Below are 13,124 nucleotides of genomic sequence, written 5' to 3' on the forward strand. Positions count from 1 at the left end.
CATGTTCTTGGGTAGGAAGATTCAAAATTGCAAAGACCACTATTCTCCCCAAAGTAATCTCTAATTTTAAGCAAAATCACAATGAAAATTCCAAAGAGTTTTTGTTTTGAACTTGATTCTAAATTTCATCTGGAAGAATAAACGAGTGAAAATAGTCAGAAAACTTGTGAAGTAATGGGGGGGGTACTTGCCTTACCAGACCCTAAAAAGTGCCTCCAAGACAGTCATGGGAACAGTATGGAGCCAGCAGCAGAAGCCACTCACGAACCAATGGAGGAGAACAACTCAGAAACAGACCAAAGTCAATCTAATGTTTAACTGGAGAAATGTTAAACATTTAGGGAAAATGTTTTTAAAATCAGTGATTGGGACTGCTTAACAATTTGAGGGAAAGGTTCAATTCCTACCACAATCAAAATAAATTCCACCTGGACTAAAGAATTAAATGTTTTAAAAAGTAACATCATAAACATACTGAAAGAAAACATAAGTATATATTGACATAATTTTGGGATAGGAGACTATTGCCAGACATAATACTAAAAGCAGAAGCCATAGGGGAAAAAATCAATAAACACGACTTCATAAAAATTAAATATTTCTGAAAGGCAAGAAAACGCAAATGACAAGGAGAGATTATTTGCAACATATGACAGACAATAGAGAATATTATTCTTAATGTCGAAAGGAAATATTCCAAAGAAAAATGGACAAAGACTATGACTAGGCATTTCATAAAATAAGTACAAATGGCTTGTAAACATACAAAATTTTGTTCAATATTCACTCATAATTAAATAAATGAAAATTGGAAGATTGCCATTTTCTCTGTCAAGCAAGCAAAAATGCAAAAGAATGGCATTAGTCTGGGAAACATACACACTCATATTCTGCTGATGGGAGCGTCTTTTTTTTTTTTTTTTTTTTTGAGACAGAGTCTTACTCTGTCGCCCAGGCTGGAGTGCAGTGGCGCCATCTCAGCTCACTGCAATCTCGACCTCCCAGGTTCAAGCGATTCTCCTGCCTCAGCCTCCCGGGTAGCTGGGATTACAGGCACCCACCAGCACGCCCAGCTAATTTTTGTATTTTTAGTAGAGACAGAGTTTCACCATGTTGGCCAAGCTGGTCTTGAACTCCTGACCTCAAGTAATCTGCCCCCCTCAGCCTCCCAAAGTGCTGAGATTACAGGCGTGAGCCACCATGCCCAGCCTGGGAGCGTCATTTTAAATGTACAACCTATCTAGAAGGCCACTATGTAGTATGAAATTTAGAAATCAGAAAATAATACGGAGGTGAGGAAAAATGTATCTCAGATGACTGCTGTATTATTACGTAGCAAAATGTAAAATATATATTGTCCTTGACCCAATAATTCCATCCTTAGATATTTATTCCAAGGAGATAATCTGTCGTATACTCAAAAAGACATGTGTAAAGGAAAGTTCACTACACTACTGTTCAAAACAGCGGAAATTCGGAAATCACGGTATATCCATATAATGGAATACTATGCAGCCATTAAAATTTTGATACTTTTATTATTTCTGAAATAGAAAGACAATTATTATGTATTAAACGAAAAAGAGACTATTATGCATTGTATGCCTGTGTCAAAATATCTTATGTAACCCATAAATATATGTATCTACTACGCATCCATAAAAATTAAAAAATTTTAAAAAAGATGTTACTGAACTGGTTATGTAGTTTTGGTTAAAAATTTATATTTTTATATATCAGCATATTTTAAAATCTACAAAGTTATACAGCAAATTATTACCACTAAGTAGCTCTTTTTTATTTTATTTTCTTTTTTAGACGGAGTCTCGCTCTGTCTTCCAGGCTGGAGTGCAGTGGCATGATCTTGGCTCACTGAAACCTCCACCTCCCAGGTTCAAGCCATTCTCCTGCCTCAGCCTCCCAAGTAGCTGGGATTACAGGCACGTGCCACCACATCGGACTTTGTATTTTTAGTAGAGACAGGGTTTAGTATTTTTGTATTTTTAGTAGAGATGGGGTTTCACCATGTTGGTCAGACTGGTCTGGAACTCCTGACCTCAAGTGATCTGCCCGCCTCGGCCTCCCAAAGTGCTGGGATTATAGGCGTGAGCCACTGTGCCCAGCCAAACACTAAGCATCTCTAGATGATGGGATTGGAGTAATAATCATTTTTCTTTCTTTGTTTTGCTATGTGCTAACAATGAATATATTATTTGAATAATAAACTACTGAAGGAAAACTAGGAAATTTTCAGATGTTAGTTTACAAAAAGTAATTGATAATATGGTCTGTATTTCCTTAAATTTATAAACATTGTAATCTATATACTTAAATATAAACTTTACCTTTTAAAAGTCTTTTAAGAGAGTCCAACTGTGTAGTAAGCAGCATTTCTTCGTTTTTTAATATCTCAAATTTAACTTCATATAGTTCTAACTGAATTTCATAAAATTGTATTTCTAATTCATCTACAACATTTATATTTTTTTCTTGTTCTGGAAGATCTTCCATCTTATTTTCATAGAAAAAAGAAAAATAAGTTAAAATAAATAGTATATTAAAAACAAACTTCAAAAGCATTCTAGCTATTTTCTATTCCTTGTTCAATACTAAATATAAAAAAGCAAATAGGAAAGAAACACTTTCTCATTTCATCTAGTGATGCTAATATTTTATCTCATCCTTGAAACACAGAAAAACATTTAGGTTTTGAGAAACATAAATGGCAATGAGGTATTATTATGTATTGCATATTGGTGTCCCCACAAAATTCATATGTTGACACTCTAACTCCCAATGTGATGTTATTTGGAGGTGGGTCCTTTGGAAGTAATTAGGTTCAGATTATGTCAAAAGGATAGCACCCCCATCATGGGATTAGTGCCCTTATTAGAAGAGAAAGACAGGGATCACTTTCTTTCTCTCCAAACATACACACAGAAGAAAGGCTATATGAGCACTCAGTTAAGAAGGCAGCTGTCTACTAGACAGGAAGAGGATCCGCACCAGACAGTGAATCTGCAGGCACCTTGATCTTGGACTTCCCAGCCTCCAGAACTGTGAGAAATACATGTCCGTTGTTGAAGCCACCCAATCTGTGATATTTAATCTTGTTATAGCAGCCTTAGCCAACTAAGACAGGTGTTTACAGTGTTTTCTGCTTTAAAGTCATAAGATTATAGGAAAAAACTTAAGTGTCTATGATCCTTCAGTGAAGTATCTCTTTGATTATTTTAAAGCTGTACTGAAAACATTGCTGGATTGATATTCAAGTACAGTACCCACTTCAATACTGGGCTCAGTGTTACTATAAAGTAAATCCTATAATACGGTATTTTGAAACATCTTAACTAAAGGAAAACCTTATGTCTAACCTTCCATAGAAGATAGTGTTAGAATAAGTGAAGAAAAGAAGCTCTTTAACGATGCCTGGAAAGAAAAGTGCTATCTAAAAATAAGTGTGCTTTACCACATGGTCTCACTTATAAGTGGGAGCTAAGTAGTGTATACACACACAGTGTGGAATAATAGACACTGGAGACTCAGAAGAGTAAGAGGGTGGGAGGGGGGATGAGAAATATTTAATGGGTACAATTACATTATACAGGTGAAGATTACACTAAAAGCCCAAACTTCACCACTACAAAATATATCCATGGAACAAAACAGTACTTGTATCCCTTATTTATACAAAATTTTTTAAAAATAAAAGTGGGGCCAGGCACGGTGGCTCACGCCTGTAATCCCAGCACTTTGGGAGGCCGAGGCGGGCAGATCACGAGGTCAGGAGATCGAGACCATCCTGGCTAACACAGTGAAACCCCGTCTCTACTAAAAATACAAAAAATTAGCTGGGCGTGGTGGTGGGCGCCTGTAGTCCCAGCTATTCGGGAGGCTGAGGCAGGAGAATGGCGTGAACCCGGGAGGAGAAGCTTGCAGTGAGCCGAGATTGCACCACTGCGGTCCAGCCTGGGCAAAAGAGCGAGACTCCGTCTCAAAAAAAAAAAATAAATAAAATAAAATAAAAGTGTATTTTTAAAACAAAGTTACGTTTATCTTTGTCTTACTTTTCCCTGAATTTCAGCTCTTTTGTGATTTAAATACAATTCTTTCGCTCTCATGAGTTGCAGAGTCTCTTGAGCTAGCATTAGCTTAAGTTTTTCCAACCTGGGAATTGCTGTGGCCCAGGCAGCCTGGCCAAATCTCTTCACATCCTGTTCCATTTCTTTTTGCATTCCTGTTGGATTATAAAAATAAAATATAATTACACCTCATTAAAAAGGGAAACATTGATCATGAGCTAATTCTTTTTTTATTGCCTCCATACTACCTGCAGAACATCTTTTTTAAAAGAAATTTTGTTTTATTAACTTTTTTATTATTATAAAAATAATACATGGTCATTAATATACAATTTTAGGTATTCAATTTTTAAAAGGACAATAATAAGTCATGATCTCACCTAGTTGAGGCAACTGCTTCTTATATTTTGGCACACTTGCTTCCATATTGTTTCTATGTCTAGCTAGACAGGCTCATATGGATAGTTTGACCAAAAAACCAGGATCATCATTCTGCTTTATATCTTGCTGATTCTGCACAATATATCAGAAACTCTTGCCATTTATAAAAAAAAAATCAAGAATCATGCTTAATAGCTATGTAGTTTTCTCTTTTATGAATGTACCATAACTTAACAAACTGACAGACATTAAGTTGTTTCCTATTTGGTGTTTTTATTAACAATTATTTAAGACTGAAAAAAAGTCCTTCACCCAGCCCACAAGCCCCTGCACAGTCTGATCCCTGCCTGTCTTGCCAGCATTCTCCCTCATACCACACTGTCCTGCACTCTCTGCGATCCAGCCCCGCAGGTTTTCTGTAAGCTCCTATTTGCCAACTTCCCTCAAGCCAGGGGACCTTTGCCAGTGCTATTCCTTCTGCCCGGAACACTCCTCACTTTTTCTATTCTCTCAACTTCTGTTTACCCTTCAGATATTGGGGCAAGCACCACTTCTCAGAGGCCTTCAGTGACCACCCTGATCAAGCCCAATTTCTCTCTCACAGACCCTCAGAGCCCCATGTCTCTCTTCTTTGTGCCATTTATTGTCACTGCCATTTTCCATGTGCTTCAGTGAATAGGTAATTAAGATTTCTCTCCCTTCACCAGACTGTACAATGTCTCTTAATGCTTGACACTGAATTCTCGCCACCCAGAAAACACAGTGCCTAGTGCGTAAGAGGGACTCAAATGGTATTTGAATAAAATGACAATCAATTACACGTATCTGCGTATAGCATTTTTTAGATTATCATCTGCTAATGCTTTTACTGTCTAATTAAAATAATTCACTGTGATATCTTGAATAGAGACAACAGCTTCTTCAGCCCGTCTGGGCCATTCTTCAGCTTCTTTCTCCAGGGCAACTACCCTTCTAGGACCTAGGTCATCCTCATCCAAGGACTTCTACAGACAGAAGAGAAAATTATCTTACTAAGAGCTAATAGTTATGTTGACCCATTAGGAAATTGAAAGGAAATTGGTCACATGGATTAATTTAACTACACTACTACTCAGTCAGTTAAATTTTCATTCATTCAGCAGTCCCTTACTGCATATGAATAAGGCTCCAAGCTGAGCACCACCTGGAAGACAAAAGGACACTCTGGGGCATAAAGGGGGAAAAAAAAAAACCTACTTTCATTTCACATGCCTAGAATAACTTTTTCTAGAGAGGAATGTTGTCAACTTATGCTTCTCTCTATTAATAATAATACACAATTGTTTAAGTGAGTGATCTGTGTTGTCAAGCACTCAGCATAGGGCCTGGAACACAGCACTTAAGTGTTAGCTGTTGTTATCATTTCTTTTAGGGATATGTAATATAATCACCTAAAAGACCGTATCTGTATATTCATGCTTATAACATGCACTGGTATTGGACTGAATGTTTGGGTCCCCCCAAAATGCATATGTTGAAGCCTAAATCCCCAGTGTGATGGTATTTGAAGATGGGGCCTTTGGGAGGTAATTAGGTCATGAGGGTGCAGCCCTCAAGAATGGGATTAATGCCCTTATAAAAAGAAGAGGAGACACAGGATCTCTCTCTCTGCTCTTCACCATGTGAAGACACAGCAAGACAGTCATCTATCTACAACTTAAGAAACTGGCCCTCACAAGACACTGGATCTGCCAGCACCTTGATCTTAGACTACCCAGCCTCCAGAACTGTGAGAAAAAAAGTTTTGTTGTTTATAAGCCACTAATCTACGGTACTTCGTTATAACAGCCTGAACTAAGACATGTACTGCTATGTCATCCAATAGGCAATTTTTCTTCTACAAAGCATAAGAAATATGTACAAGTTAGCCGACAAGGAATTACAAATCAAAGCCATAACGAGATACCACTTCATACCCACTAGGATGGCTGTAACCAAAGAGACACACAATTACAAGTGTTGGTGATAATGTGGACAAAGTGGAACCCTCATTTACTGCTTTTGGGAATATAAAATGATGCACCCACTTTGGAAAACCATCTGGCGTCTTTCAAAAGGTTAAACACTGAGTAATCATAGGACACAGCAATCTTAGTCCTCAGTACGTACACAAGAGCAATGAAAAGATATGTCTACACAGAAACTCACACACAAGCATTCATAGCAGAATTATTCATGATAGCCAAAAAGTGGAAACAACCCAAATGTCCATCAACTGATGAATAAAATGCAATATATCCATACAATGAATATCACTGAGCAATAAAAAGAAATGAAATCCTGATATTTGGTACAACATGGATTAGCCTTGCAAACACTGTGCTGAGTGAAAGGACCACGTATTGAATAATGCTGTTGCTATGTCCAGAGTAGGGAAATCCACAGAGACAGAAAGTAGATTGGTGGTTGCCCAGGGTTGGCAGTGACTAATGGGTACAGGGTTTCTTTTGGGGGTGAAAATGTCCTGAAATTACATAGTAATGACCATTGTGCAACTTTCAATATACTAAAAATCACTGAATTGTACATCATATATATATATATATATATATAAAATCTGTGAATGGTATCTTAAAACAGCTGTTACTTAAAGAAAGGAAAAATATAGACCGGGTGCGGTGGCTCATGCCTGTAATCCCAGCACTTTCGGAGCCTGAAGTGGGCAGATCACCTGAGGTCAGGAGTTCGAGACCAGCCTGACCAACGTGAAGAAACCCCGTCTCTACTAAAAAAATACAAAATTAGCCAGGCCGGGCATGGTGGCACATGCCTGTAATCCAAGCTACTCGGAAGGCTGAGGCAGGAGAATCGCTTGAATCCAGGAGGTGGAGGTTGCAGTGAGCTGAGATCACGCCATTGCACTCCAGCCTGGGCAACAAGAGCGAAACTCCATCTCAAAAAAAAAAAAAAACAGAAGAAAGCAAAATATATGCAAGAAGTAGACTCTCCAAATAATAGACTTTCAAAATAAAGAACAGAACAACTTTATCCACAGGTTAGAGTGGCATAAGTTTCATCTAAATGTGATACTATTTTTATAGTACAATCATCTGGCAGGGGGCATGAGACTATATGTGGAAAGATGGTCCAGTGCAGGGGGCAGAAATGAAGAGATCTCTTAGGTGTCTTCTGATTCCCGTTGTTGAGACCCAAGGTAAGATATTTAACAACTCTGGACTCCAGATTCATTTGTAACACTGGAATAAGAATGCCTTTTCTGAATGGTGTCACACGGTTGTTTGATGGCTCAATGAAGCAAGAGCGATAACAGCATTTACTAAAATTTAAGTTACTGAATTACAATCTAGGGTCCTGCTATTTAAATTTTCATCCTATTTTAAGAAATTTGGATGAGTCCTTAGAGGAAAACAACTGAAGCAAATAAATATCACATCAAAAACAATTCATCAGGCTGGGCGCAGTGGCTCACGCTTGTAATCCCAGCACTTTGGGAGGCTGAGACGCATGGCTCACTTGAGGTCAGGAGTTTGAGACCAGCCTGGCCAACATGGTGAAACCCTGTCTCTAACTAAAAATACAAAAACAGCTGGCTGGGCATGGTAGTGCACACCTGTAATCCCAGCTCCTCAGGAGGCTGAGGCAGAAGAGTCACTTGAACCTGGAGGAGGTTGCAGTGAGTCAAGATCGTGCCATTGCACTCTAGCCTGGCTGACAAAGAGAGACCCTGTCTCAAAAAAAAAAAAAAAAAAAGGCATCGATAGAAAAAAACTCTTAACTCTTTAAAATCTGTAGGAATCTTAAGGTAGTAAGATGACCAACATAAATGTCTTCATTTTCTATCAATTTTAAATATAAATTCAATATTTAAACATAAGGGTGAACTAGGCATAGTGGCTGACGCCTGTAATGCTACGCTTTGGGAGGCCGAGGTGGGCAGACTGCTTGAGCTCAGGAGTTAGAAACCAGCTTGAGCAACATGGCAAAACCTCATCTCTATCAATAAATAAGTAAATAAACATAAAAGTAAACCCAAACAAAGTACAGAGATTGAACATTAAGTGTAAATAAAGAAATAATATATAACAAATAGTAAATGTGATAAAATAAAAATTAAAAAAAAATACCAAAATATCAAGCTTACATAAAGTTGCAACTTCTCGCATAGCCCTAAATGGCTGCAGTAAGTACTGGAAAAACATGGTTGCCACGGTAACTAATTCCTGGTAGGCTTCATCTTCCTCTTGGTAAACTTTCATTAATGCTACCATGGTGTTGGCTTTTCCGTGTCCTTGAATAACCTAGAGAGCAAATGTGAATAAAGCTCAAGTCAGCACAGTGTAATACATACCCAACAAACAAAACTAAACAAAAGAAACCTTCATGTTCTCAACTTTCAATACATCAATTTAAAATATTGATTAAATATGAAAATGTCATCATCCTCCACCAAAAATGCCCAATAAAACAAGAACTGTTAAGTAAATTATGATATATCCATGGCAGAATATTATTACTGTAGTCATTCAGCACTGTGCTTCTGAAGATTGTTTAATAATATGGAGACTTTTGGCCAGGCACCGTGGCTCATGCCTGTAATTGCAGCACTTTGGAAGGCCGAGGCGGGTGGATCACTTGAGGTCAGGACTTCGAGACCAGCCTGACCAACATAGAGAAACACTGTCTGTACTAAAAATACAAAATTAGTTGGGCGTGGTGGCGCATGCCTGTAATCCCAGCTACTGGGGAGGCTGAGGCAGGAGAATCGCTTGAACCCGGGAGGCGGAGATTGCGGTGAGCCGAGACAGTGCCATTGCATTCCAGCCTGGGCAACAAGAACGAAACTCCGTTTCAAAAAAAAAAAGGAGACTTTTATAATTAAATGGAGAGACAGAGTACAAAATTTAAACTCAACTATGCACTAAGTATGCAGCGAAAAGGACCCGAAAGAAGGTTTGAGGTGTGGATATTTTTTCATTTGACTTTTCTGACTGTAAAGGTTTTATGAGGCTGTATTCCTTTTTAAAAGCTCCTAAGGGCCAGGCGTGGTGGCTCACACCTGTAACCCCAGCACTTTGGGAGGCCACGGCAGGCAGATCACGAGGTCAGGAGATCGAGACCATCCTGGCTAACACCTGTTATACTAACCCTGTGTATACTAACAATACAAAAAATTTGCCAGGCGTGGTAGAGGGCACCTGCAGTCCCAGCTACTGGGGAGGCTGAGGCAGGAAAATGGGGTGAACCTGAGGGGCAGAGCTTGCAGTGAGCCGAGACGGCGCCACTGCACTCCAGCCTGGGCGACAGTGCAAGACTTTGTCTCAAAAAAAAAAACAAAAAACCTCATAAAACATTACAGAGCTGTCTCCAAGTACTTTAGCATGTTGATTCTCTTAATGCTCCAGGTTAATATCCCCATGAAGTCCTTAGCAGTCAATTCATTTACAGAGCCTCAGCTGTGGTTCCACAGTCTCTGCTGGTTATTGCTTGTGCTGCAGGGCAGAAAACAAACTGAACAGTGTATAATCTAGGTGCACTGATTTGGTTGGAAATTATTTTACTCCCACAAGAAGAGAAATAAAAATCAAATAATATAGATGTTTTTCAACCAATACATTCTTAAATTCTTCTATTTCCATCCTTCTGCTTAAAGATAAAGTGATCTACTTTCAGCTGTATTTTTTATCCAGGTAATAATATTATGGTTTTTTTTTTAAGTGAAAGCCTCACTGAACAAAATTAAAACACACACGCAAAAGTAAACTTAAGGCAAGTGATACATTTCAGCCTTATTTCTTAGAGTATTCAGAAAAATTCCAGTTAAAACATTCAGCTTCATTTTATATATGCTAGCAACGCTAGCAATTAGTCTAATTCTAGAATCAATTGCTTTTCTATTCTAAATATAAAGTAAAATGTTAAAATTATATATTTGGACATGTTTTGAATTTTAGCTTCCCCTCTCAACCCCTCATTTTTGAGTTCCAGATAAATATGTGAACTACACTAACGTGAACAACTAGCTCAACAGAATGAACTACATTCACGCTATAGTACCCCAGAGTGAACTTAAATTTGGGAAAACTAACTTTTCTGATAGTAACTACAGTAAAATGCATCATATAAATGTTCGATTTTAAGGAGAAACCACCTATCTCTGTGAGAAACCAAGTGTGTAAAAAACAAGTCTGATACAAAATGATACCATTTTTGAAACTCCGGTGGGTTCGTCGTATCCTAAGGTGAAAGTGATAAAGTTGAAGATGAAAAGCTGACTGGCCTGAAACTCCCGTGGTTTCCTCATAGTCTAAAGTGAAATCAACACATGTTAAGTGGGTGTGTAGACATTTACACATACAGTACAAAAATGACCCCACTAACGAGCTCCTTTTATAAAACCATTTTAATTTAGAAAGTTTATTCTATATTTAGCTTAGGCTGAATTCTTCTCTTCACCTCCCCTTCCTCAAAAGAATGCACAGAAAAATATCATTCAGGTTAATAAGAGCAGTGAGCCGAGACTCCAGCCTGGCTCTTCTTAGTAAACCGTGGGTGTGGATTTAGAAGGCATACTTTCTCCTAAACCCTTCTATGAACATGTACTTCCCCGTCCCCTTAGGTTCAGTAAGTTTACCACTCAAATAATTACTCTCTCAAACTACCTCTTTCAAGCTTAAAAGGGCACTAATGCGGTTAAACTGATGAATAAAGCTCACTTTCTACCGGCTTTCCATTTGACCAAGTCTATATTACTTAAAACACCCGAACTCCTAAAAGCCATTTCTTCCTCTAAACCATTTTATCCCACTTGCGACGTCCCCTCATACACAGACTTGGAATTGCTTAAGTGTAGTCCGTGTTATTCTTTCCTACATGGATGGGTTGTTTTCAGTTTTGCTTGCAGTATTTCTGGCATTTCCCGTTACTACATCTTGCTCTGCCAGCATCTCCAGGGCAAAGGTTGGGGGCCTAGCCCAGCTCCCAGCTGCAAGTACACTAGGCTCTAACTTCGCTTGTCCTCTCTGCAGGCCCTGCCGGAGCTCCCCCCGGTTTCCCGCAGCGATCCCGCGCAGGTGAGGGCACCTGGGAGCCCGTGGCCGTCTCCGCCCGCCTGCTCCTTCCCGTCAGCCAGGGCTCTCCGCGCCGGGGGAGCCTCCCACAGGGTCCCAGGCCACCCAAGCGCGGACAAACGCCGGCGGCCCGGCCTCGCTTACCTGACGCAGCCGCGCGTCCGCCTCGACCCATCAGGCGCGCAGGGCCCGCTCCCGAAACTCGCGCGTGCTCTCGCAGTCAGCCGCGCGACCCTTAGCCGCGAAGAGAGCGTGGCGCACGGTGGCGCCGCCACAGCCGTGGGCCGCCGCGCCCAGGTAGCGCTCCAGCTGCCCGCAAAGCTCCTGCAGCGCCGCCTCGCCGGGGCCCGCGCGCGCCTGCCAGAGCAGCGCCCACAACCCGAGCCCCAGACTCCAGGCCCCGCCGCCGCCCACGTCCAGCTGCGGGAAGCAGCGTTTCAGAGGCGGCCACAGCGCCGCTAGCTGCCGGCGCGCGCCGCGGAACCCCGCGGCCGAGAGCCGGCCGGCCCAGCTGGGCGGGGACACGGCAGCTGGGCGGGGACACGGCAGCTGGGCGGGGACACGGCAGCTGGGCGGGGACACGGCAGCTGGGCGGGGACACGGCAGCTGGGCGGGGACACGGCAGCTGGGCGGGGACACGGCGGCCTTGGGTTTGGGCTCCAGCCCCAGCCGGGCCCCCTTGCGCCGCTGCTGCTCCTGCGCGGTGCGGTCGTGATAAGTCACGGCGAACTTGCTCTCCGCGCCATTCCAAGCCACCAGGAAGCGCAGCCGGTGCCTCTCGGGATCGGCGAAGAGGCCCTGCCGGACCGGCGCCCAGCCCTCCAAACTGTAGAGCTGCTTGTTCTCCATGGCCGTCGGCAGCAGCGGCCCTAGGGCTCGGCGGGCGCGGGCCTGACCTCGTCGCACTGCCTGTCAGGGGACAGTCCCAGGTGAAGCATTTTTCGCTCCACTATTGGTATTTTAACAATATGAATGAAAAAAAAAAACTCAGCTGTTTTGATAGAAGTAACAAACATGCCTAGGAATCATCTTCCTTGAAGGGAGAGGAGGGTCTTGTTGAACCTGAAAAAACTAAATAAGCAAAGTTGATACATAAGGACACCCTTCTCTTTACCCTTACCTATTCTTCTCTTAAAACTTTAATTCATTTCTGACAGTCACCAACTGAAAAACGGTCCGACTAAAAAAAAAAAAAAAACTGATCATAAAGGTGGGAAAAGTTGTGATGTGTTCTATCCTAATACAAGATATCTAAACCAATTTTACTGATAGAGAAAATATATTCAGTGAATGATGTAAATACATTAATATAGGTAACAACTCTTTGAAAGTAAAGTTTGCACATAATATGAAATACAAAGAGAATTACTGTAGTCTCGAAGGAGAGAACCCTTGATGGGGAGTGGTAGTCAAAAAGGTGTATGAGCAAGTCATCTGTTGCAAGGTGATGGGAGGAGATTTTTAGGCAGGCATTCAATATCAGAGTCAGAGGTTTTAATGATTTTTTTTATCTTGAGAGTTGGAGACTAGAAGATCTAAAATAGGAAATTTCTGGCATATCCATAGATAGAATGGAAACTCTTGTCCAAAAATA

The 13,124-nt window shown here is 40.9% G+C and overlaps 1 protein-coding gene across 2 annotated transcripts; it reads right to left on the reverse strand.

The window, feature by feature from the left end:
- LOC100992693 (WASP homolog-associated protein with actin, membranes and microtubules) lies at window positions 1–12,379 on the reverse strand. Of its 2 annotated transcripts, XM_063596520.1 has the most exons (5): window positions 11,675–12,379; window positions 10,666–10,767; window positions 8,605–8,761; window positions 4,068–4,237; window positions 1–129 (listed from the first exon to the last, which is right to left on the reverse strand). In XM_063596520.1, the coding sequence occupies exon 1, from the start codon at window positions 12,377–12,379 to the stop codon at window positions 11,705–11,707; it is 675 nt and encodes a 224-aa protein (XP_063452590.1). In that variant the 3' UTR covers window positions 1–129; window positions 4,068–4,237; window positions 8,605–8,761; window positions 10,666–10,767; window positions 11,675–11,704. The 2 variants fall into 2 exon arrangements, with proteins under 2 accessions (XP_063452590.1, XP_063452591.1); XM_063596521.1 differs by lacking the exons at window positions 1–129; window positions 4,068–4,237 and adding an exon at window positions 4,326–5,467.
- Between the last annotated feature and the right edge of the window lie 745 nt (window positions 12,380–13,124).

Source organism: Pan paniscus, chromosome 16, assembly GCF_029289425.2.
Source record: "Pan paniscus chromosome 16, NHGRI_mPanPan1-v2.0_pri, whole genome shotgun sequence".
Classification (NCBI taxonomy): Eukaryota; Metazoa; Chordata; class Mammalia; order Primates; family Hominidae; genus Pan; species Pan paniscus.